Source organism: Pseudopipra pipra, chromosome 20 (genome assembly GCF_036250125.1).
Source record: "Pseudopipra pipra isolate bDixPip1 chromosome 20, bDixPip1.hap1, whole genome shotgun sequence".
NCBI lineage: Eukaryota > Metazoa > Chordata > Aves > Passeriformes > Pipridae > Pseudopipra > Pseudopipra pipra.
This window is the reverse complement of record NC_087568.1, coordinates 2,061,719-2,085,676: the sequence shown is the minus strand read 5'-3', so window position 1 is coordinate 2,085,676 and position 23,958 is coordinate 2,061,719. Positions and strand designations below refer to the sequence as shown.

The 23,958-nt window shown below is 45.1% G+C and overlaps 1 protein-coding gene across 6 annotated transcripts in view; it reads left to right on the top strand.

Annotated features, from left to right (window-relative positions):
- Positions 1-188: 188 nt before the first annotated feature.
- Positions 189-23,958, top strand: part of DAB2IP (DAB2 interacting protein) — a 199,668-nt gene continuing 175,898 nt past the window's right edge. For 2 of the 6 annotated variants that reach the window (XM_064676616.1, XM_064676619.1), the window contains exons 1-2: positions 193-331; positions 1,075-1,171. In XM_064676616.1, coding sequence (XP_064532686.1) covers positions 194-331; positions 1,075-1,171 — 235 coding nt within the window. In that variant the 5' untranslated portion in view covers position 193. Of the gene's footprint in view, positions 332-1,074; positions 1,172-23,958 lie in introns of all 6 variants that reach the window. The other 4 variants (XM_064676623.1, XM_064676626.1, XM_064676617.1 and 1 more) reach the window with 4 other exon arrangements.

The following is a 23,958-nucleotide window of genomic DNA, read 5'->3' as shown; positions in this document are numbered from 1 at the left end:
GAGGGATGTGGGGGGTCCTGAGGGGATGGGGCTGCAGCCATGGCAGGACCCCCTGAGGGGATGGGGGGATCCTGAAGGGATGGGGGTTCCTGAGGGGATGGAGGGGCAGCCATGGCAGAAACCCACGAGGGGCTGTCACAGAGTCCCTGAGGGGATGTGTGGGGGTCCTGAGGGGATGGTGGTTCCTGAGGGGATGGGGAGATGGCCATGGCAGGACCCCCACCCACAGCACTGGGCTCTGGGGGCAGTGGCTGGAAGGCGGCCAAGGGCAGCAGGCAGGGCAGGGGCAGCAGCGAAGACAGGAGGGGAAGATGGGGAGCCATCACCTGAGGTAAGTGAGCCCCGGCAGCCCTTCCTGAGGGGAGCAACAAGGGAGGTTCCATCTGCCTTGACCTCGTGTGTGGTTTAATGTACGGGTGGCCCAACTGTTCCACGAGGAAAGGCTGAGAGCGCTGGGGTTGTTCAGCCTGGAGTACAGAAGGCTCCAGGGTAACCTTGGAGCTCCTTCCAGTGTCTAAATGAGGCGTACGAAGTCCTCAGCAGGGCCTGCTGCGACAGGATAAGGGAGATTGGGCTTAAACTAAATGAGGGTCAATTTAGTTTAGATATAAGGAAGAAGTTTTTTACAGTAAATGAGGGTGGTGAGTCCCTGGCACAGGCTGCCCAGAGAAGCTGTGGCTGCCCCATCCCTGGAAGTGTCCAAGGCCAGGCTGGACAGGGCTTGGAGCAACTTGGGATAGTGGAAGGTGTCCTTGTAGGGGGTTTGGAATGAGAGGAGCTTTAAGGTTCCTTCCAACTCTGGCCAGTCTGTGATTCCATGAAAGTAATAATTTTTAATGGGTGAGGTATGGTCTCACATGAAAAACTGAATAAGGAGCAGCTTTCAAGCTAATAAAATCTACCTTTTAACTGCTCCATTTGAGGAATAATATGCTAATGCACACCATATTTCTTTCTGTTACCATGCTGAAGTATGTGTCCAAATTGGAAGGGAATTCTGCGGGAAAAAACCTCTGCTTTTCGAAAATTCATCTCAAGTTTCAAGTTTTATTGATTTTCTTCCTCATATTGCAGGATGCTGATGGAGACTTTGGAGCTTTCACCCCTTTTGGAAGATGCCAAGGTTGTGATCTCTGCTGCCTCCCTACAAAGTCCATCCCACAGAGACAAGGTGGGTGCAGAGCACATCATCACACACCATTACATTTCCAGGTGCTGTAAAGATTGTTGCATTTCACAAGAGTTCCAAGGTTGAGTTCTACATCAGTGTGAGTTACAAGGGCTGCAAATGAACCCTGGCTATTCTTTAACCTTTATTTCTCCGTGGGATGTTGGTAATTAGTAGGCAGGGAGGGACACGTGCAGACTCATATCTCTCGTTGTGCTGCTGTACTGACAGTGTGTAATTACTGCCTTCTTCATAAAACACATTGCAGCCTACGAGCAAAAGCAGTGTTAGACTGCTAAAACACGCACATTTATTTTCAGTGTTGATTTTATTCTGTGTAAGACTCTTCCTTGGAAGAGCCTAAATGGGCAGCCTGAATTTTGCTGTCCATTATGTACCAGAGCAGCGTGATTGATTGAGCCATGAGTGGAGCACTGACTGCTAAATGCAGTCGTGGTTCATACACCATGCCAATGATCTGAGCAGCATCAGGGAAAGACCAATACTTTCTCCAGAAAGAGTCAGACACCTAATGAACACTCCTTCTAGTGCTGCTGTGAACTCCTACTGCCACTTGTGCCTGTTGATTTCAGACTGATCCAGATGAGCAGTATATGAAACTAAAGACTAAATCTGCCTCAAGATCCCTGAGTGACCTTATAAAATTCCTTCTGTCCATTCTCTTCACTCAGCATGTTTGTGGACAGTTGCTATTAATGCATTTGAGTGCTGACACCTACTGTTCTCATGTTAGGAACTCCTCAGTATTTGTATCCTGGTGTCTACAGTCTTGTGTGAGTTTGCCTGTACTCTTGGGAAATAAAACAACCACAGGGGGTCTTTATCCATGGAATAGGTGCAGTGGATAAACCACTGTGGATGAAAGTGGTTCCACCAGCAGCATTTCTACGTCCTGCTCAAGTGCCTGACCAGGAGCAGTGCAGCAGCAAGGTAATGTTTGAGGTGGTTGGGCTGAGATGCTTCTCTGAAATTTGAACTCTATGGTTTTACAGGTCCTTTCCAACCTAAATGATTCCGTGTCTCTTTCCATTTCCCTGCTGTGCAAACCATCCCTAAGAAAGATGGACAAAAATGCTAATATGTCCCAAACTGCTGTCTACATTTAACACAGTTTTTGAAACATGTAAAAGGAAGAGAGAGCTTTTGAGCTGCCCAAATGAGAACTGATAAATAATCATTCTGTGTAGGCTCCATTTGTCATCCCCATGCAGTTCTCAAATACCACAGAGAAACTTGCAATGCAATTTGATTTTTGTCCCTGAGCAGTAAATATCCTGATGTTTTAATTAAATTAGAATTTGTGGGATTCCAGGAGTTGGTTGACCTGGGTCTTCTGGCAAATAGACTGTATAGAGTGTATCAACATGGATAAGGAAGGAAGGATGTGCTGGAAATGGGAGGGACAGGCTCTGTGAAAAGAGGAGATAAGCTGTGATGAATCCTTGTCATCCACAGCAAATTTGCACTGGAAAAATCTAAGATAATGATTCTCTGATTCTGCAAGTGCTTTGAAAATTAACATGAATTGAGCATTAAAAAATATGCAGCACTGGTTTACCTTATTTCAGCAAGGAAGAGGAAGCACCTATTCATCTGCCTTCTCATTAAAGTGAAAAATGAGCAATTAAGAGCTTTATCCTCCGTGGAGCTGGGAACCTTCCTTCAGCGCTATCCAGCGCCACGAGGTGTGCTGCATGCACAGTTCCGTTGGCCGTCTGCTTAAAGAAGAGGAAGCGTCTCTCTAATTTCAGACGGGCCCGCATTCCCTGGGTTTTACTCCCTGGCCGTGTGCCAGGGCCCTGGGACAGAGCCCAGGGCGGCGCTGGGCACGGACGCTGCCCTGCTCTGGGGCACTGCTGCCACCTGCTGCCACCCAGGTGCGCTTCCACACGGCATCCCTGGAACCCTTCCCGGGGCGGGAGCTCTCCTTTCCCCGTCCCTTTTCCTCTTTGCTAAAAAGTAATATCGGAACATCTTCTCTCCAAGTTTTTGGTTCGATAACTAAAGGAGGAAACTAGAAGAACCCAATGGACTTGCAAATGGATTTATTAATCTCTAGGATTTAGGAAGAGAAAAATTTCCCTTATCATTTCCAGCAGTCAGTTTGATTTCAAATATGGAAGTTCCTGGCAACAGTGACTCCTCATTACTGCTCTGTAGTGAGGCCTGGTTTATTTAATATTTCCTTGAATTCCAATGTGTCTGGTGGGCAGTTCATTAGAGGGAGGATTTGTGTGGGGTGTATCAGCCTTGGACACAGAGGGTAATACTCTACAATCAGGACATTTCTTTACCACGTGTTGTTTCCCATCATGTGATTTTTTTGGGAAGCAGCAAACCCTCAGCAGTGCACGAAGCTGCCGTTAGGTGTCAGCCTTGTTTGAAGCATTTATTAAGTACATTGATTTTTGTCACCTCGGTCCTTTCTAAAGCACAGTAAATTGTAGTCCCTAACGATTATGAAATAATAGCAAAGGCTATTCCTGATGCTGTCTTTGATTCTTAAAACGTTGCTGGATGTGGAACATTCAGCTTCCCAATTATGTTTGGAGCTGGTCTGTTACACTAAATTTTATGTGAAACTTCAGTTATGCACGTGCTCTTCTGACCTCCTGAAGTGCTGCCAGCTTCCCACAGGGATGACACACGACAGTCTGGGAACGAGGTGTGGTACTGTCCTTTATTATACTGTGGATTTCCCAGTTTACAGTCCATTTGAAGGGACTCTGGCATTGTTTTCCATTGCTGTTTGCCACTCAGAGTGTTTAAGGGTGAACTTAACTTGAAGTGTGTCAGGACACCTCCTATATTCTTGCTGTGTGTGTGTTTAAATACTTCCTTGGATTTTTAATTCTCTGGAGAACTTTTTCACTTACCATTACACACTTGCAGGAGGGCTGTCCTATGTATATTTTAACTTTAATCTGAAGAGCACTGCTTTGAATCAGTCTCTCCTTAAACATTTAAAAGTAATCAAACCCAGAATGCAAGTTCAACAAACATTTCCCACGCTAGAAAAGCCTGCATTTCATTTAGTTGCCTATTTTTATGTCCTGGGACTATTTGTTTTCAGTGGAAGTGGAACATGTATATGTGGATAATAATCCCAAAATAGGAATGTTCTTAAATCAGGGTCCTTTAAACAGAATCATTTCTCCCACATTAAAAGACACATAGTTTAAAATAGCTTTGAGTCTGGGAGGTTCATTATTTTTATGTTGTTTACACTTAGAGAATACATATAAAACTCCCCTCAGAGCAAAGCTTGTCCTGAGGGAAGCCTGAGTTTTTGTGGCTGCTGTACATGTATTTAACAGGATAAACCAGGGGCACAGCAGTCTGTCTCCCCCATGGGGACATTGAAACAAAGTAGTATGGAAAATAATCTGCATATTTTTTTTCCTCACCTGAAATGCTTTCATTAGGACAAACATCAAGAAAATCTGGTCAAATTTTCAGCAAATACTTTTAGTGCCAAACTATCTCTGAGCACTGTATGCATTTTAGAAATCTAGGAAATTCTACAAAGCTGATTCCCTTAAATTCTCCCCTACATTCTGTTAAGGGATATTTGGGCCCACAAATACAAATCAAAGTCAAATTAAACTGTATTTGCTGATGGTATTTGCTTACAGGGAATACACTGGAAATAATTCTTGCTGTCTGAAGTGTTTCCTATGGCTCAGAGAGGCAGAGGACTGAGTTTTCAGGAGTTTTGAGCAGTCTGAGGTCTCTGTCCCAGCCCTGGGGCCAGGTTGGGCTGATGTGTTGCTGCCCACACCACACTTCTCCCCCTTTGGCTGGAAGCTGTGGGGAGAGGGATTTAGGAACCAGCTTTGCTGGCTTTGTGCTGAAATGCCAGGAGACAGAAGGAAATGTCAGGGAACAGAAAATAAAAGGGAAAAAAACCTAAAAAAGAATGTAGCAATTTGAAATTTCCCGATTTCCCAGCGCTCCCAGCTAAGTGTCCTGCAGGAGAAGCCCTTCTCCCGTTTCCCATGCTGGTCCTGTGTGCAGAGCCTTCCCTTGTCATTCCTGCTTTACCCAGGATCCATCTGGGCAGCCCAGTGCTCTTTTCTGATTTTTCAATATAATGATTTCTTTGCTTCTGTAGGTTTGGCAAAAGAGAGCGTTTGTGTTTGACAAAACAGAGAGAGCCTGAGGTAACACACACAGACCCAGCAAACGTGCCAGAACAAGGCAGAGCCATCAAGGTGCCTGGAAGCAGCAGTGCAATGTCACTTTGCTGCTCCAGAAACTCAGGCTCAGAAGAAATTCTGCTGCAGTGTGGCACTGAAATGACGAGTTTGTCTCACACTTGCACAGCCTGGAGGGTTTAGCACTTGTAGCTATCACATCCCTGGAATTAAGGAGCAGCATTGCACTCCAGAACACTGGCATGCTTGAAGGATTTAGTTGCAGAATAAGAGATTATAGTGCTGAAAAAATAATAAGATGCTGAAGTGCTGCACGTTTCACTCTGTGTTTAACAGGTCTATATTTTAAAGCAGAATAACTGTGAAAGACACTGAAAGCATTTCAGGGTAAACAATACAGCCTAAATCTGATGACAGAAGTAACAAAACTCTGAGGATGTATTTTAAGTAACAAAGCTCTGTATTTTACTGCAAATATATTTCTGGCAGCAGCGATTCAACTGTGCTGGATTCAGGGGAGAACTGAGGGAAATGTTAAGAAAACATTTGTATCACTTCACTTGTTATTCACAACAAACTTGACTCTGAGCCGGGGGTCAGGGGCAATAGACTGTGACAAGTCGTATGTTTGTGTCAGAATGTTCCTGAAGTGTCCCAGCCCTGTGTTCATCATTTGCATGACACTGGCTTTTTCCATAGTCAGGGTTTCTGTGAGGCTCAGATTTCCATAACAACCTTTGACAGGAGATTTTAAGTGTAAATGGGACTTGACTGACACTCAGAGATTTTACTAGTTGACCAAAAAGCACAATTTTCCCTGTTGCTCCCCTGTCTGTGGCAGCTGCTGTTCTTCCCTTGTCTCTTTATAGAATCATAGAGTCATTTAGGCTGGAAAAGACCTGTAAGATCATTGAGTCCAACTCTTAAATGAAATGAAAGAGCTAATTGGTGTTTTTGAAAATCTAGCATTAAGTAAAGCTGAAAGTTTATGAACAGGTTTGATAGAGAAACTGAGAGACCCACGATGTGTTTCTATGGAAACCCCAGTTTAAGGTTTTATCTGATGGATTCTAAAAAGGGTACAATCTGCCTCTTTTTTGTGATTGGGTAGACAGAGGAGAAATACAGCAAAATCAGTATTGCAAAGTGATCTTTGGAAAGATAGTTAATGAAGTGCTTCAGGATGAAAATGGCTTTATAAATGTAAGGTGACATTTCTGTCTTAATCACTGCCTTTAATGATGAGATTTTTAGGACACTGCTGGGGAGAAGCTGCAGCTCAGCACTCAGTGGGTTGGTGTAACTTTCCATTCAGCTGCTGTTGTTGTTGAAATATTTAATTATTTGTGCTGGGTCTGAGTGTCAGAGCATTAACATCTCAGAGCTGCTCATAGGATGTGGAAATTTCCAGTGGGATTTCCAGTCCTGCCTCATTCCCTTTCTGATTCCCTCCTTCCCTGCTGCTGGATGTCCTCCCTGCCCTCCTGGGCCATGGCACTGCAGTCCCAGAGCCCAGCTACCCCAGTGGCCTCTTGGTGTTGGCCTCTGGTCAGTGTAGAACCCCAGGATGGGTTGGGTTGAAGGGACTTTAAAGCTCCTCCAGTGCCACCCCCTGCCCTGGGCAGGGACACCTTCCACTGGCCCAGGCTGCTCCAACCTGGCCTTGGACACTTCCAGGGATGGGGCAGCCACAGCTTCTCTGGGCAACCTGTGCCAGGGCCTCCCCACCCTCACAGGGAGGAATTCCTTCCCAATATCCCAGCCAGCCCTCCCCTGTGGCAGCTGGAATATTCTGTCCCTCCCTGGTGCTGAGCAGCCCCTGTGCCCTGGGCTGTGGGGACGAGCCCAGACTGAGCAGTTCATTCGTGCTGGAACGTGCTGGTCAGAGACCAAAGCTGGCATTCACTTGTGCTATTTCTGTCCCTGCTTTTAGTCACTTGATTTCACTTTCTTAATCAACACAGATCAGTTCACAGCCTTAGAATTCATTAGGCACCAGCTATTCATCCTCCCTTTCTAGCAGAGCTTTCAGTGGTTCAGGGCAGAGATGATTCTCACTTAATCAAGTGTTGGTTCAGGAGTCAGCTGTGATTAATTCCCTCCCAGCTCCACGGGCCATACAAATGCCTTCATTATGAACAAAGCATATGGTGATGTTTGTAATTGGTTGAGACTGAGGCATCTTCATCTTTGACTGTCTTCTAATATTGACTGCTAGAGCAAATGAAGCAACACATGTATTTTTTACTTGTGCTGTAATGAGGGCAAGCACTGAATTGAGGCAATCTGAGCAGAATAGGTGCTGTGTGCACCCTCCCACCAGAGCAGTCACACCCTCTGCACAGTCAGGGCTTCTCACAGAGCAACAGATGGTTCTGCAGCCAAGACACAACCTGAGCTTTGACTCTCCCCTTTTACACACGTTGCATGTGCTGTAAAATCTCAGCAGAGGGAAGGTGTGTGTGGAGGTTTGGGAATACAGTGCAGGTATGCAGAAAATAGCCTTGTTTACTCTCTTTCTCTTGCATAGGTGTGAGTAAATTATTAAACAACCCAGCCCAAAATACAAGAGAAACCTTTTTGAAAAGAGCATAAATTAACTTAAATGTTTCTTTCAGTTGCAAATTAAACGAAGAAATAACATATTACACACAAAAAAATGATGTTTGCCTATAAGCAAATGGGATATTTGGAATTTCAGAACTCTTCTTGAGATTTGAAGACCACTTTTAGCAATTTAGAATGATGAGGATTGTTTTGGAAGGCACTTAAAAAGTTCAGTGTGTCTGGGATCTGCTATTTGCTTTTTACTGAGGTAATTAAAGCCAGTGTTGTACCCACACTGCAGTTCAGGAACTACCTGGATTGTTTTACACTGAGTATAATTCTCTGGATTGATGCTTTAAATTGAAGAGTAACATGGAAAACAGTAGAAATTTGTTTCCAAGTTAAGGAATTTTCTTTCTCCCCACCTCCCCAGGAAACTCAGAGCTACCTGCAGTCTCCTTCCTCTTGCTTTGGCTCTTCATCTTTTGTTGAATTGTTTCCCCTGTTTGCTGCTACTTTCCTTTGGGGGATGAGGAAATAATGTTGCACAAGTAAAATGTGGAATATAATGTAGAGAGCACTGTTTCCAACAGCAGCTACCAGGCAACCCTAAAGTTCAGGATTTTTCATCCTGACACAAGTGCTTGGGACTGGAAATGAAATATTTCTCCTTTGGCTCGTCTGATTTGTTCCCTTAAATGGATTGAGTGGAGCACACCAGGTGTTTGGAGCTCTAGCACAAAATAAAAGGAGTAATTAAGAAGAGTTTATATAATTTTAAAAAAAGTGGTTTAATGGGAGAAAAATTTACTGTCTCCATTGTACAAAAGCAAACAGAGCCAGGCCAGTGCCAGCAGCTGAACAGTGTAAAATAATGAGTGGCTGTTTAAGCCAGGGGGTGAAATTATCCCAGTGACTGTTCACAGCTCAAAAAAGAAAGATGAGCTCAGGGGTATCCTGCATTTCTGGCCCTTGTAATTCCCCTCTCACTTCTGTCTGCATTCTCCCCAGAATTTGGGGGGGCAGTGCAGGATTCCAGAAAGGTAAATTGCTGGCAGAGGGCTTGGAAAGGATTCATTATCACCTTGCCAAGTTAGAAGAGACTTTTTTTCCCTTCCCTGGTTTCTGATGTGGTTGCAGAGTCCAGCTGAGCCAAGTCCCCGAGCCCAGAGGGGTCAGGTTGGTCCTGCCCATGTCCCAGGTGGTTGGAGAGGGAATTCCCAGGGATTTCAGCCCCATTCTGCAGGTTACTCCCAGGCTTTATTGAGCACAGAATCACCAACCTTAATGACCACTGGGCTTTACTCTGAGAGCTCAGGCTCTGCCCTGTGACTTCCTCAGCACCTAAATCCTCTGGATATTTTAGGAGTTATCCCCACCCTCAACACAACCACCACAAGTCCTGACTGAGCTGAAATTGCCCCAGTAATTCCAAATATATTATGTGCAATATTATATAACAGAACAGAAGACTTACAACCAAGTGTTTACCCCCCAGGGCCAGCAATAACATTGTTTGGAAAGAAAATAGAGATGATTAAACCATTCTGGCCTCTGACTATCTCCCTCTAGTTGGTTAGAAGGTTGGATAAATTTGATGACTACATTTAAATGACTGGATATGATGATAAACTTTTCAAGTGGCTGTTGCTATATTTAGTAAATCTCTAATAAAGCACTGCTTGTGGAAGCTTTTACTTAAGCTTTCTTTAGAGCTGTCAAGACACTCTTTAGTCAGTGACTTTTATTGCTTGTCTCTGTGCAGTGTTTGTTGAGCAGCTGATTATCTGATCATAGAGCACTTTCTGGTGTGCCTTGTGAAAGAAATATTTTACTTTTATTTCTACTGCTTCGGCAGGACAATTTCATATTGAGTACATCTCTTCTTATTAGTCATAGCTAAAGTAGCAGGAGGGAGCCCCAAGAAGCTATAAAGGTTTTTTTTACAAGTTTTGTGACAGATATGTTACTTTGTGACTCCCCACTGGTCTGATTTTTGCTATATTTTGAAACTTGTTTAGCAGAAAACCTTTTTTTAGGATTATTACTGTTAATTATTTTACTTAAGTAACAGATGCTATTTTCATTTACAACATGAGAGCAGTTTGGTATATATGTAAAACATCCTAATCTGACTTCAGTGCTATTTTGGTATCTATTTATATTTTTTTTAGTTGAACTGGGTGAATTAGAAGCAAGTGCTTTGTGTCTGTGTGCAGTGTGGATGTTGGTGAAAAGTGGCTGGTTTTCTGTTAGGGTCTCTTTCCTTGCATTTTACTCACATCAGCTTCCAAATTCTGGGCAGGGCCTGGCTTTAGGAAGGAATTACCAAGGAACACCACGAGGCAGGAGGGAATTGTGCTGTGATTTCAGTAACTGTGTTTACTGGTGATCAATATAGAGCTGCAGTTAAAAATTTCACAGTGGCAGCATAAAAGAGTCCCTGACATCCTCTGCTCCATTCCAGGTCCTGTGCCATCTCCTTGGCCTTTGTCTTGTCCTGGTTCAAGCCAGGAATGGTGTCCCTGTGCCTCCCAAAATTCTCCTGCTGTCTCAGGGTTGGTCTGTCCTTGTTCCTGGGGGAGTGTGGCTGTGGGTCACACACTGTGACCGTGCCACAGACCTGGAGTTCATGGGGAGATGGATTCATTGACCTGGCTGAGAGGAGCAGTGGAGCCCTCCCAGCCCATCCTGGTTCCCCTGTGCCTCACATCCCTTGGATGCAGAGGTTTTCCTGCCTGGATTGTTCCTGTTTGCTGAGCAGCTCCTGCAGTGCCCCCACAGGGGTCTCTGGGGTGGTTCCACTCTTGGATTCCTCTCTTGCATGAGCTCTGCCAGCTGAGGGCTCTGGGGCAGTGTGTTATTGCCCCCAGACCTGCAGGGAGGGGGGGACCAGCTCACTGCTTCTCTCCTGAAGTCCATCAGCTCAGGGATTGTTTGGCCCCTCCTGATCCTGCCCCTCTTTCTGTTCTGTTTTGCTGCCTGTCCCCAGGGAGTGGGCAGTGGGGTGAATCTCTCCTCACCCAGCAGCTGAACATGCATTTCCTTCAAAGCCTGCAAGTGATTTCCTAAATTCCTATTTTTGCTCAGTTTGTGAAAGACTTGAGGTCTCGTTCCTTATTGTTGTTTAAAGCTCCCTCTGGCTCTGGTTAGACTGGAACCAACACGGACAATGGGGGAAATCCCACTGCCTGCCTCTCCTTTCATCACAGGACTGTCTTAATGGCTTGCAAACTTTCTCAGCTGAAGTCATCTTGCATTTGGAAGGGATTTGTGTTTCTATTTCTTGCTGTATGGGTTTCTCCTTTGGTTTCAAACACACTGGCAGTGGCTGAACAGTCTGTCCGGAGGTGCCAGTTACACTGAAGTCATTAAAGTCCTGCCAGTGTTTCCACTATAAAATGCACTTCTCCAAGTTTTATTACTCAGCTTCAGTGGTTTGTTCTTGTAAACAAGATGTACACTCAGACACAATTTGTTTTCAAACATCCATTTGCAAATTTTTGAGCTGTAACACAACAGGGGAGAGACCTGAGCAGTGGCTGAGTTTTGGCTTCTGTAAATCACAGAGAAATGTATTGTTTTTGCTGCTGAAATGGTGCAACTTGTACCTAATGAGCCTCACTGCTGGTGGGGACATTAGGCTTAACATTTGTTTCTGCTGTGATTGCAGGGAAACATGAAAATGAGAAACTTTTACTGTTATGCACAGATTAAAAATTCTACCTAGGCCCAGGGAGCTCTGGGGCATGACTGAATGCTTCTCTTTTTTTCCTTAATTTTCTTCCAAAATATTTTAAGGTGTACTTGAATATAGTCTGAAAACATTAATTAGTACGGAGAAAACCCAAAGTGTTTCATCTGAAAATTAAATGATTTCCTCCTGTGCTCCCATTAGGAACCAGTTTGGTGTTCCTAATATCTGCTGGCATGACAAGAACCTCTTTGTCAGAAAAATCTTGTCCCTTTCACCAGTGATATTAGTTCTGTTTCTCTGCTTGTCATTGATAAAATTCTTTAATTAAAACTTAAATTATGTCTTATAATTCACTCTGGAAGCCAAGGGGCAGGGGGCAGGGAATTCACTCCAAAAAACAGGAACAAAAATCAGCTGGCAAGACTTCATGGCACTGGAGAAGTTAGAAAGGCTTGAAGGAGAAAAATAATGTCAGGAGGTTGAATGTTAAAGACCATAATGCTGATGATAAATACAGCTCAATTAAACCCACCCACAAACTTTTCCAGCAGGTTCCATCCTGCTTTAATGGCTGGGATTTACAGCCAGCAAACTCCATCTCCTCGAGACTGATATAAATGGAGACATCAAATGTCAAGCTTGACAAGGAGCATTTCATATCAGGGGCTGTCTTGCTCCTTGTGTTCTCCAGTCACTGATTGTCCTTTAATACCAAACTGTAAACCCACCTTTCCCATCAGCTTCAAGCCAAATGTTCTCTGTTAGAGTGGAACAACCTCTGCAGTAAAACAGATTTTGGTTCTGCTGAGCAAAGAATTTGCCCTGTGCACAAACCCCCCACCTCTGGATTTCATTGTTGCTTTTAAAAAATAATTTGTCACTTCAGAGATTTCTTCCTGTTGCTGTTGCTCTTGGGTGCCATCAGAACCTTTTGGAAAGGATAAATTATTTTCTTGTTGGCAATTAAAAAATATTTTAGAAATAAGACCTGTGCCAGTGGGTAGTTTAAATCTGTATTAAAGTTCTGGTGCAATTTGAGGATGTGCTTACAAGAAGTGGAGTTTGAAGAAGAGGGGACGTCTCCAGCCTCTATAAATAGCTGTACCTGTTTGGGATTATTATTATTATTATTATTGTAGGGGGAAACTGCTCAGTCTCTGCATTATGGAAAACATGGAGTGAAATTCCATGGAAAAAATGCAACGAATTCAAAGATCTGTGTAAAAATCAGTATTCTAATTATGGTACAAACCAAGAAGAGCCAGTGATCTGTGGGACTGAACCTCTTTTAACTGTCCTGGGATCCCAGGCAAAGGGGTGCTGCTTCCTCACAGCTGTGGTTTTCCATTGGAGATCCAACTGAACTTGGTCATTCCTGTGCAGTCAACTCACCTGTCAGAGATGTGGAAAGTAAAAGGGAGAACCCCCTAAACAGCAGGACAAATATGCTGTTCATTTTGGGAGTGGGAAAAGTCATCATCAAAGGGAACCCAGGACAAGCACAATGTCCCCCCTGCCGTGGCTGGAAGGACAAACAGACAGCATCAGCAGTGGGATGTGGGAACAGAAATGCAGCTCATTGGCACTGGAGCAGGATCAGGGGACTGAATTGCCCTGGAAGCTTTGACAGGGTGAATGCAGCTCAACAGAAGGTCAGGGCACAATCCAGAAACTGCAGAGCAGAGCAAGGTGAGGAAGCTGCAAACCCTCCATCTGCCAAGAGGAAACACTCCCCATAATTACCACTGCACTGGGTTACATAACTGCAGAGGATGAGGGCTGCACTTCATTTGTGAATGGGATCCAAGCTGGAAGGATCTGGATGTCTTCTTCTTTTATTCATTGCCACTGCAGTGTTTGTGTGTACTCACAGTGCCCTTTCCCCACAGCTGAAATGACTGCTGGGTGTTAAAAATAAATTCAAGGACGGGCAGTTGACTCCAGTTAGAAATGTAAGGAAGAGAGGGGTGCAGCTGTACTGGGACAGCATTTGATACCTCAGGACCTTGTTTATGATGTTATAAACCTTCATTGCAAGAAATGACTGAAATGCTCTTTTTATTTCTTGAATTTATTCTTACACACAGGCTCTGAATGGGAACATTTCCTGAGTGGTGAATTCTGTTTTGCCCTTGTGTCTCCTGCCTCCATCTCTGCCATCTCATCAAATGTTCATTATGATGAACCCATAGTGACTGAGCTGAACTTTCATGGGATGATTTGAGCTCCACAGCAAAGCCCAGGATCCAGGCACTCAGCTCATCACTGCCAGCAAACAGTTGTAACCTCTGAGGACCTGCAGTGCTCCTCTGACTTTGCAAAGTGCTTTGAGGCTTGGGGATGTCAAACTGTGTCGATGGATTGTTTAGTTGGCTTTAGAAAGTAAATATTGATGCTCAGAACCGTGTTGGTATTTTAAGAGTTCGGCTGTGGTGAATCAAAATGGTAATTTAGCAGAACCTGAGGCTGCAGTTTGTGGTTCCTTCGGGGCACAGACAGAAGGAGAGACTCTTAAGATACTTCAGCTTGATCTTGGATATTTATTTGTTCTTCTGTTCCATCCTAAGCCTCTCTCCATCTGTCTTGGGGATGAGGACACTGAAGTACATTTCCATGTTTCCTGTAGTAATTGGCCTAAAGTCTTCAACAGATGATGATGTCAGCTTCGTTTGGAACTGATGAAAAGGAGAGGAGTAGGAAGTTCCTAATATGATCCCATACTTCTTTTTCCAACCTCCTGTTCAAACGGGGGCAGCTCCAAGGTCAAATCAGGTTGCTCAGGGCTCTGTCTTGCCTGGTATTGAGATGCTCCAAGGATGGACCTGCACAGCCTGTCTGGAAGGGTCAGGGGACACAGTGTGGGAAAAAGGGAAGACTGAAAAGAGAGGAATGGATTTCTTGCCGTGGTGTTTGTGTCCCAAATCCCCCACAAGAGGGAGTTTCAGCCTTTGCTATGGGGGAACAAAAGGTGGCACCAAAGTGTGCCACGAGCACCGGTGCCCAAAGTGGTTTCTTCAGATAATCCCAGTGAAAAGGTTTTAATGCCCCGATGTCCTCTGCCCAAATCCCGAGGGCACAGCGGTGTTCCCATCACTGCTGCACTTCACTGGGGGGTCCTTGGGGAAAAGCTGTTCCCTTGTGTCCCCTTGGCATGTGTGTAGGTGCTCTGTTATCACTTAATCCTGCTTCTTGTTGGTCATCTGTGCACTGAAGGTGCTGAGTCCTCCTGCTGTGCAGGGGAGGAGCCTTTGGGACACAAGTGGGGGCCCCCCTTCCATCCCTGGGCTCCAGGTCTGCTCTGCAGCCCCTTTAGGGGACCCAGGTGAGAGGAAAAGCCTTTTGGGGAGAGCATGAGCTGCACATGCTGAGGAGCCTCACCTGCCACAGTCACTGCTGAACTTCCAGCTGCAGGCAGATGCATCCCCAGCTGTTGTTTAGGTGTGTTTTCCACCCTCTGACCAGAGGGAATCAGTGCCAAGGCTTAGCTGAGTCAGAGGGAAACACAAGGATGGAATCAGATGGGTTTGTGAACTGACAAGCCAAGTAAATGATGCTGATTGATCCTGAAAGGCTCAGCTGTGAGGAAGCCAGGAAAGGGTTTGCTCTTCACCCTTTGACTGCAACTGTTCCCCACTTCTGGGTGCTTCCAGCGTGCTCAGGAAGGTCAGAACCGTAAGGGCAGCCTTTGGAAGTTATTCTGAGCAATTGACTGTGAAAAAAAGGGATGTTATTTATTCTCCTTGCTAAGATTATTTGTGCAAAGAGCTCAGTTGTATCATGTCAGCCAGCTCTGCTGGTCCTTAGCTGCAAATTAAAGTAAAAAAATTAAAACAACTTGAGTTCTAGTGAAGTTTGAAAAACCTCTCCTCAGGATGAAAACAAGAAATAAAGGCAGAAGTCTGTCTCTGCTGATCTTCTCTGAAGCACCAGCTCCAAAAAGGGGCCTGTCTTAGTAAAAGCTAACTGCTTTTAATCTATTGTAAAGCTGCACTGTTATGAAAGACCTTCTGGCTGAATTATGCATTCACTTATGTTTAACCAGAAAATCCATTAGAGGCACAGAGGCCACAGAAAAGATCTTCATTTCAGATGGGATAAAAGGGAACCAGGGCTGGAACACCAAGAATATGTCAGAAGCTTCAAAAAGCTAAGTTAGGGGGATCAAATTAAGGCATTCAAAGAAATGTGAAATGATTCAAAGGCCAAAGGAAGGCTGTCAGGAAAATACTGCTGAACCTGTAAGAGATTCTCTCTGGGCAGGCATTGGGTCCTCCCCTAAATCCCTGCTCCCTGTGTTCCTGCAGTGGGATTTGTGGGCATGCTGGAAGGGAGTGGCCACCCTGAAGTGTTTGGTTCTCTCACATGGTTTCTTCCAACAACACAACATCTTTTATTTTATCCACCTTCCCTTTTTTAATAAAGGCAAGTAACTTCCCAAGTTTATTGGTGATACATCTACCAACAGAAATGAGCGTTCGAAGCACATTTTAGAAACTCATTTTGAAATATGAGCCATAAGTGCCTGGGAGTTTAGAGAAAAGGCAGCACAGGTTCTGTGGGCAGTCAGTTTATGAGATTGGTCCAGAGCATTCTGTAACCCTGCAGTCAGTGCAGCTCAACATCTTTGCTCTTTGTTGAAGAGAATGCTCAAATCCATTAGTTAATTCAAGCTGAATAAACTCTGTGCTGTGCCAAATACTATAAAAGGGAATATTGAATTGTTCCTTGGAAAGGCCCCTAGGATCTGTCATGTCTATTCAATACTCCTTTGCTAAGATGCAGATATGCTCCTGTGTCTTTATGAACCATCATAATCTGAGGTTTGTTCCGTGTGAGCAAGTCAGAGTGTGAGCCTGATGCTTCCTCAGATGACAGCACTTGGTGAATGTCCTGGAGTTTGGAGTCAGTCTGGTGGGATCCATTTCCCTGGGGTTGTGACTCCCACTGCAGCAGCTGGGAGGGATCCATCGCCCTTGGAGTCGGTCACAGCTCTGTCACTGCAGCTCATTCCCGTGGGATTTCAGTGTTGCACCAGGAAAGGTGAACAGAGGGGACACCAGGCAGGAGAAGAGAGAGGATCAGGGGAATGCTGAAGAGTCAGAGTGTTCCAGCACTGGGCAGGGAGCAGCACTGGGGGTGCTTCAGTGCACAGGCCCTGGATCTCTGGGAAGGTCAGAGAGCAGATTGCCCAGGCTGTTCTCTCTCACTAGTCACAATATGGGGAATGGCTGGAAGAGGGGCCAAAGCAACATCCCAGGGCACACACGAAGGCAGATCCTGGCAGAGGCTGTTCCTGTCCAAACCAATCAAGCAGGAGCAGATTGACATGTCTGTGCAAAAGGCACCACAGACAAGCAAGCTCAGGGAGTGCAGAGGGTGTGCCTGTACCCAGGGGTGCTGGGAGGCCTCCAGAGGGGGAATATTCCCATTTGTCACACTCATGGGGCCCTGTCGTGTGACCTGTTTGTAGAACAAACCCATCCTGGCTTAGTTCTCCTCCTCTTGCCCATGTTCTGCTCAGCCTGAGGAAGGTGGACAGGAGGGCACAAAATTTTCCTCCAAAGCAAAACCTGGGAACAATAAGCAGGAGGTCTTTGTGAGGCAGCAATGCAGAGGCACTTCCATGGGCTTGGAGCTGTTCCACTGGGAGGGAATAGTCACTCTCCAGTCCAGCAGATCATTCCTAAGCATAGCTGGAGTGAGACTTTGCAGATTTCTCCATCTTTAATTTATGCTGCATGTATTCAGGGAGTGAAAGATCAGCCAGGGAGACCTTTCTGCCTCTGGAATAGCAATGCCTGTTCTTTGCAGCCTCCTTTCTCTTTGTCCTTTTGGAAACTCCATGCTCCTTTCTGTGGCTGTGTGCTACCTTTATGTAACCCAGGTAATATTTCACAAGCATTTCAATGGACAATGGTGCTGTCAAGGACTGTGGTGCTGCTTCTCACATTATATTGCTAAGCAACATACAATGCAGCAGCATGATCCCTCCTGCACTTGGGAAGAAGTCAAGCTCCAATATTCAGTAAAATCATTCTGATCTACTTTTCAGTCACACAAGATTTCAGCACATAAAGATTTGTATTAATAGTAACAAGATCATACAAAAATGTGACTTTAATTCCCAAGTGCTAAATATACGTATACACTCATGTTTTTTGGTTAACTAACCCCAGAGAAGTTGGTCTTTGCCATTTTGAGGTTGTGGAGCTTTCACTGACTTTGACAAGACTTGCTGTTATCAAAGCACCAGTTAAGTAAAATGTTTCAACTCTGGAGCAGGTTTGTTTGCTTACCTGCTTAAAATTACCTGTGTGCTTGAATACCCCTCTCACCATGGACCAGCTTGAGGGCAGAGAGAGGATGTCACACCTCTGCTCACATCAGCACAGATATCTTCATAACATCCACCTGAAATGCAAACTATAATATTTGATGAGGTGCAATCTCAGTTCTCTCATTTACTCCAAACTCCTCTATTTAAAGCCAAGTTAATTATGAATTTGAAAAAATCTGATCACTTTGTAGATTCACATCTGACATTTCAGAGTGGAGATCACTTCTGGCAGCCAATCTCATCTCTATAGAAACAGATGCATATTTCAGTGCCATTTCTGTTTATCCTGATATTTAAAAGAATTCAGCAGGATCATCACTCCTGAGGTGAGCCCCCTTTGGAGGGGTCTCTCTAAAGTGTCTCAGTAGAGCATGAGAGGAGATTTCTGCCATTTGCAGGTTTAACAAAGCCTGTGAGTTGTTTCTCTGGTTTCCAGCAGCATTAACACCAGTTGCACTGGCTGTGCCTGAGGATGCAGAACTTCCATCAAGGGCTGTTCCAACACTTCACTCCCAGCATTAACCACTGTGAGAGGGAGCAAAGGAGACTTGGTGTTATTCATCTGGTGTCTTAAAGGGTTGGAGCAGGAGCTCAAAATCAGTGTTATTTCCAGCAATGAAATCCTGAGCTGTGTAATACTGAGCAAGGCAGGGTGGGCAAAACCAGGGATGTGGAACTGGAATGCTGGAGGTGCTCCAGGGAGGGACTGCTGGGAACAGCCGGGCTGAGGAGGTGGGAGTGGAGGATTCGGGACCACGAGAAGCTGCTTCTCAAGGAAAAGCTTGTTCTGCACAGAGCTGCTCTCCCTGGCTGGGATGGCATCTGAGGGGTGGATGCTGCTCTTCCAACGGGCAGAATGGTGCCAGGACCTTTCCTTTCCACGTGTGCCAACGTCCTGCTGTGCTGGGACTGCCTGGGAGGGACAGAAGGCAACATCTGGGCAACTCACTGCTCCCCCAGGGAGCTCTGTTCCCTTGTCTTCCTTTGCAAAAGAGAGACCAAAGTTTTGGAAGCCGTGTCCCTCTGGAAGGGCAGTTGGCTCTCCAGGTGGCACTGGGAGGAGAATACAGGCTTTGAGGATAATGATGGTGTGCAGGGGGGAGGCAGAGCTCAGAGTGTGAGAAATGGTCCTCGTTGGAAGGAGAGCAGAGTAAACAGATTGGCTGATAATGCTGAATACCAGGCAATTTCCTTTTAAATTAGCAGATGGGGAGGGAAAGGAATATAAAAGCAAGTAAGAGAAAAAAAGAAGCTAATGATGAATGTAGAAGGGAACAGAATGTTGCCAAGACATCATGAGAGAATGAAGAATTGATGAAGAAAGGGAAATTAAATTGGTGCTTGATATGGGAGCTTAAAGAGCTTTGAACCCCCTGCTCCAGTGTCTGAGGGGCACTTCACATAACCCTGGGACACACTTGTTTCACTGACATGCCCCTTGTGGCTGGAGAATTGGACACAGGGAGGATTTTGTGACGATGGCAGAGACCCACAGAGGGGATCTCCCACCCTGGGGAGGCTGAAGGGCATTTCCAAGCATCAGGCACAGCCACTTTCATCTGACACTGGAATTATTCTATCAAGTGATGGGAACTGATTATAGAAATTTGTTGTATCTCCTTGTCAGAATAAGAAGGCAAACGAGGACGCTGCTAAATCAGATAAAAGGAGGCTGCCAAAAAGGAGGAGGAAAAAAAAGTGCTTTTAATTCTTCCAACTCTTGTAATAATTTCAGTTACTCTTGGAAGACTGGAGATTTGAGAGGGATAATACTGCACAGGGAAAGGAGGACACACATGTCTGAACAGTCATAGGAGCAGCAACCAAATCTGAAGCAGTTACTGCAGCAAGTCAGACCTGATACAGAAAATTAATAGGTTTGGGAAAAGGTGAACAAGTTGTACACACCTTACTGGAGTCTCTAGAGCAGATCAGCTCTGCAGGAGATTGGTTATAAAACCAGCCTGTTCCACCAGGAAAGGGTGTCTGGAAGGAGAGAACTGAAAAAGTGAATGTGAAATCAGAAGTTACTGGACAACAAAAAGAATGACAGTAATATCCCCCAAAAAAGAGTTATTATGAGCCTTTTTTTTATCAGAAACAGATTAGAAACAGGAGGAAAGAGTATGCCATCATTTATCTTGAGCTTCACTTTCCATGTGACAGCAGCAAACAAAAGTGAGTTCCAAATCTTTGCATTTTGCTGTGGGAATTTCATGTAACTCAAGAGACCATATGGAGCAATTTAGCCTGAAAAAGCCATTGAAATGAAGAGGCTGCTTGATCTGGAGGGACAACAATTGGCTGAATCTCTAAACAAAAAAAGGAGAGAGGGAGGAAAAGACAGGAAACAATAAATGGAGGAAGGAAAAGAAGGAGGAGGAGGCCCAGAGCAGGCAGACTGAGAGCCTTGGAGGGTTCATGTCCCAACACAACAGCTTTGTTCATGTGCCTAAACATTGTCTGGAATTTTGTCTTCTTTCTAAGTTTCACGTATTTCTGGAGAGAAAATGGAAAGAAAACAACATTTTGATGCTGTATTTGAGTACTGTAACTATGGATGTGTGGGAATACTGCAGTGCTCTGTGCAAATCAGGATTTCAGAGGGTCTGGATGTCAGGTTTCTCTCTCATTTACACTGAGTGTGACACTGGTTTTACCCTGGACAGATCCATTTCTGTACAAAATACAAGGTCATTGCATTGGTCATGTCACTTGAAATAATCTCAGATCCATCTGAACCTGGTGTTTGCTTTTTGTAACCTTTTTGCTTTTTGTAGAATTTTGCCAAGTGCAGCAGAATTTCCTGGCAGTCCCAGGTGCCTCGATCCAGGCTGGAGAAACAAAGAACAGTCTTGGTCCCTCATGTCCAGTCCTCAATGTGCAGAAATAAGAGTCACCCTTACCTGCAAGAGGGAAGGCAAGGGAATTTTCAGTGTATAGAAAGATTTATAAATGCTTCACCAGGGCTATTTTTCCAGCAGGATATATTAGTTTATTTGGATAGTTATTATTTTAGCCTGAACCTTCACAGAACCATCAGGTGCAACTTGTGTCCGTGTTTCAAGAGCCTGTCTGTGATTTCCCCAGGAACTGCATTTTCCATTGGTACTTTTTTATTAATGATGCATTGATAATTTCCATTGGTACTTTTTTAATGAATGATACATTGGCATTGCACCTGTTGCTGCTGGATTTCCTTTCCATAACCTGGTTTCAGAGAGGAATCCCTTCTTTGGGGCTGTCCATCCGTTGAGGAAATTGGACTCCTGCGTGTCTGGAACGTGAGGAAAACCTGGTGCAGAGCTTTTCAAAAGAGCTGAGAAAACAGCAAACACTTCTTGTTCCTGTTTCTAGGAGACAACTGCAGGAACATGGGGAGGAATCTGTAGAGTCAGCTGGGGTGGAATCCGAGCAGACAGCTCAGTAAATCGGGCACAGAGCTGTGGGTGCTGCAGACCTTTTGTTTGCTCTGCCCAGGAGTCAGTTTGGTTTTATTTTCCTCCCTTAAACTGCCAGTAGGATTTTACTAAAGAAGCCCAAAGACACTTTTCTCAGTCTAAAGTACACAGTACCAAGAGGTAATGTTATATTCTAGTGACCCTGAAAGAATGTCCCGCTGGTATTAATGTTTTGGGTCTTTAAAATATTGACTGTTGGCATTTTTCATGGTAGAAGTTTTAATGTCTGCTCTTTTCATAGCAATAGTTGTATTTTCTGATTGTAATTACTATAGAACCTGTAACTCCGAAGCATTTTGTTGTTTTATTCTTTAGAACTTTGTTAATGATTACAAGATTTAGTAGTTTGTGGCAGAGATTTGAACAGAGATAAAAGGCTCAGTCTGTTCAGAAAGGGCAGAAGTGGTTTCTCAGCCCAAGGGGGTTCAGTCAGTGACATGTTTGGGGCACTGAGCTGCTCCTACACCTGAGAACTTCCTTATGCCCCAAACTCCCCAAGGCTCCCAGCACCAGGAGCACTGAGGGAAGGATGTGACAGGAGCCACTTCCTGCACTGATATCCAGGGAATGTCTCTCCCATTGGCTCTTTCTCCAGCACAGCTCTTCCAGCTTTCACACTCCATTTAACCATGACACCTTTTTCTTTTGCTTATCCTTTCTCTCCTTGGTGGAGCTTTGCTGAGTTCTGGACGAAAAGCTGCCACTCAGATGTGTGAATAGAGCAGCTTCTGCTGAAAACTACCTAAAAGCCTGCTGATTTAATAGGGTACAACTCCATCTCCCCAGAGACAGGCTCCTCAGAGGATGTCTGCCCTGTTACTGCACCTTCCAGAGGGGACACAGCTGAGAGCAGGGGTTTCCATGTGGCACTGGGCACCTCAGGAGGCAGATCACCCTTGGAGTGATTCTTGAGGAAGAAGCTTAAAATGGGTTATGCCTTCTCTTACCCAGACTTGTGCTGCTGGCAGGAGTGTTCTGCATGGACAGAACCTGGGGCTGCTCTGCAACTGGGGCTTCCTGAAGATCCCAGTTGTATTTGAGGTTACCAGAGGAAAGGTTAATTTTCTCTCAGGGGGATTCTCCCCTCCAGGATGAGGTAACCAAGGCTGCCTCATTTCCACTTTGTGCTCGTGTCACATTCAGGCACATTTCTAAGAGCTGTGGTTCAGTTCAAGCAGCAGAGCAGCACAAAAGGGCTTTGGCAGGAGCTTCTGGAGTCGGATGATCCCTGCACTTGCTGTCCAGGGCAAGATAAGCTGCCTCTCAATGGGAACAGCCCCAGCCATGAGCAGTGACTTTGAAAACTTGCCAGGTAAAGGCAAAGGAACAGCAGAGCTGGTTACTGGGTATGAATTGTTATTCAGCCCTCACAAAAGAGGAGGCTTTGACAACACCCCCAGTAACCTTGGCAAACGGTTTTGTTAAGCAGGTCTGTGCCTCACTGGCTTTTCAACTCACAGGCATTCATTGCTCCCTCCTACATGTGAGTCTGTGTTCCAGAGGAGGGCTGGGAGGTGGCAGCTGGGGCCTCATGCTGAGCCTTTTCCCTGCTCCCAACAACGGAGCCCGCTCCACTCCTGGGGGAGAGCAACCAACCCCCTTCCCACTCATCCCTGCAGATATCCAGCCCACAGCCTTGGAATGTCTCCTGGTTTGAAACCATTAGGTTGGAAAAGACCTTTAAAATCACGGAGTCGGACTGCTGAGACAGGGATCTGTCCATCTCCAGCTTGGTCTTGCACAGTGGGGCACTGCTGAGGTGGCACAGTGGGCACAGGTGCCCAAGGATCATTTTGCAAAGATGTTAGCAACTAAGATGTAATTGCTGAATGTTTGGGGGTTTTTTTAATCTGCTTGTACTGGAAAAGACTCATTTTAGGGCTATTAGAACTTTTTAAATAGCTGAAGCTCTTCAAGTTTTTATAACTCATTTTTATAACTCACTTTTAGAACTCACATTCATGATTGCCAGGAGGTGCCCTGGGCTCCTGGGTCTCTGGGTACAACATGCCAAGGGTGACGTTTGCTTGGTGTGAGCAAGGCCTCATTAATGCTCGTGATGTCACTGACATCATTCTCAGACTGAGACAGGCTTTGTCACAGTAAAATGATGTGTTACCAGGAACAACACAAAAATTGTGCCAACACTTTCTTCTGGATGAACAGAATGTTATTTGGAAGACTGGGATATTGTTCTCACGATGTCCCTTGGCTGTGCTTGTTTACACATAAAATATTTCCACTTACTTTTTCCTATAGATCTTTAGGCACCTGGTAGAACAGAAGACAGACTTTCCCTGGACTCTGCTGACTGTAATCATTGCCACTGTCCATGGAGGAGGAAAACGTGGTCCAAACAGGCCAACAAAGGAAATCCTTTGCCCTGAAATAAATCCAAGAGCAGTTTTATCACCACATTTATACTGCTTCAGACCCAGACTTATTGCTCAACCTGGAAATAATCAGTTATGATAAAGGCTCAATGCTAGTCTGTGTGGCTGGTAGCAGAGAGATGAGGGGATGTGCCCAAAGTTTTACAGCAAACTGAAAGCAAGGGTCCTCTTGTTTAC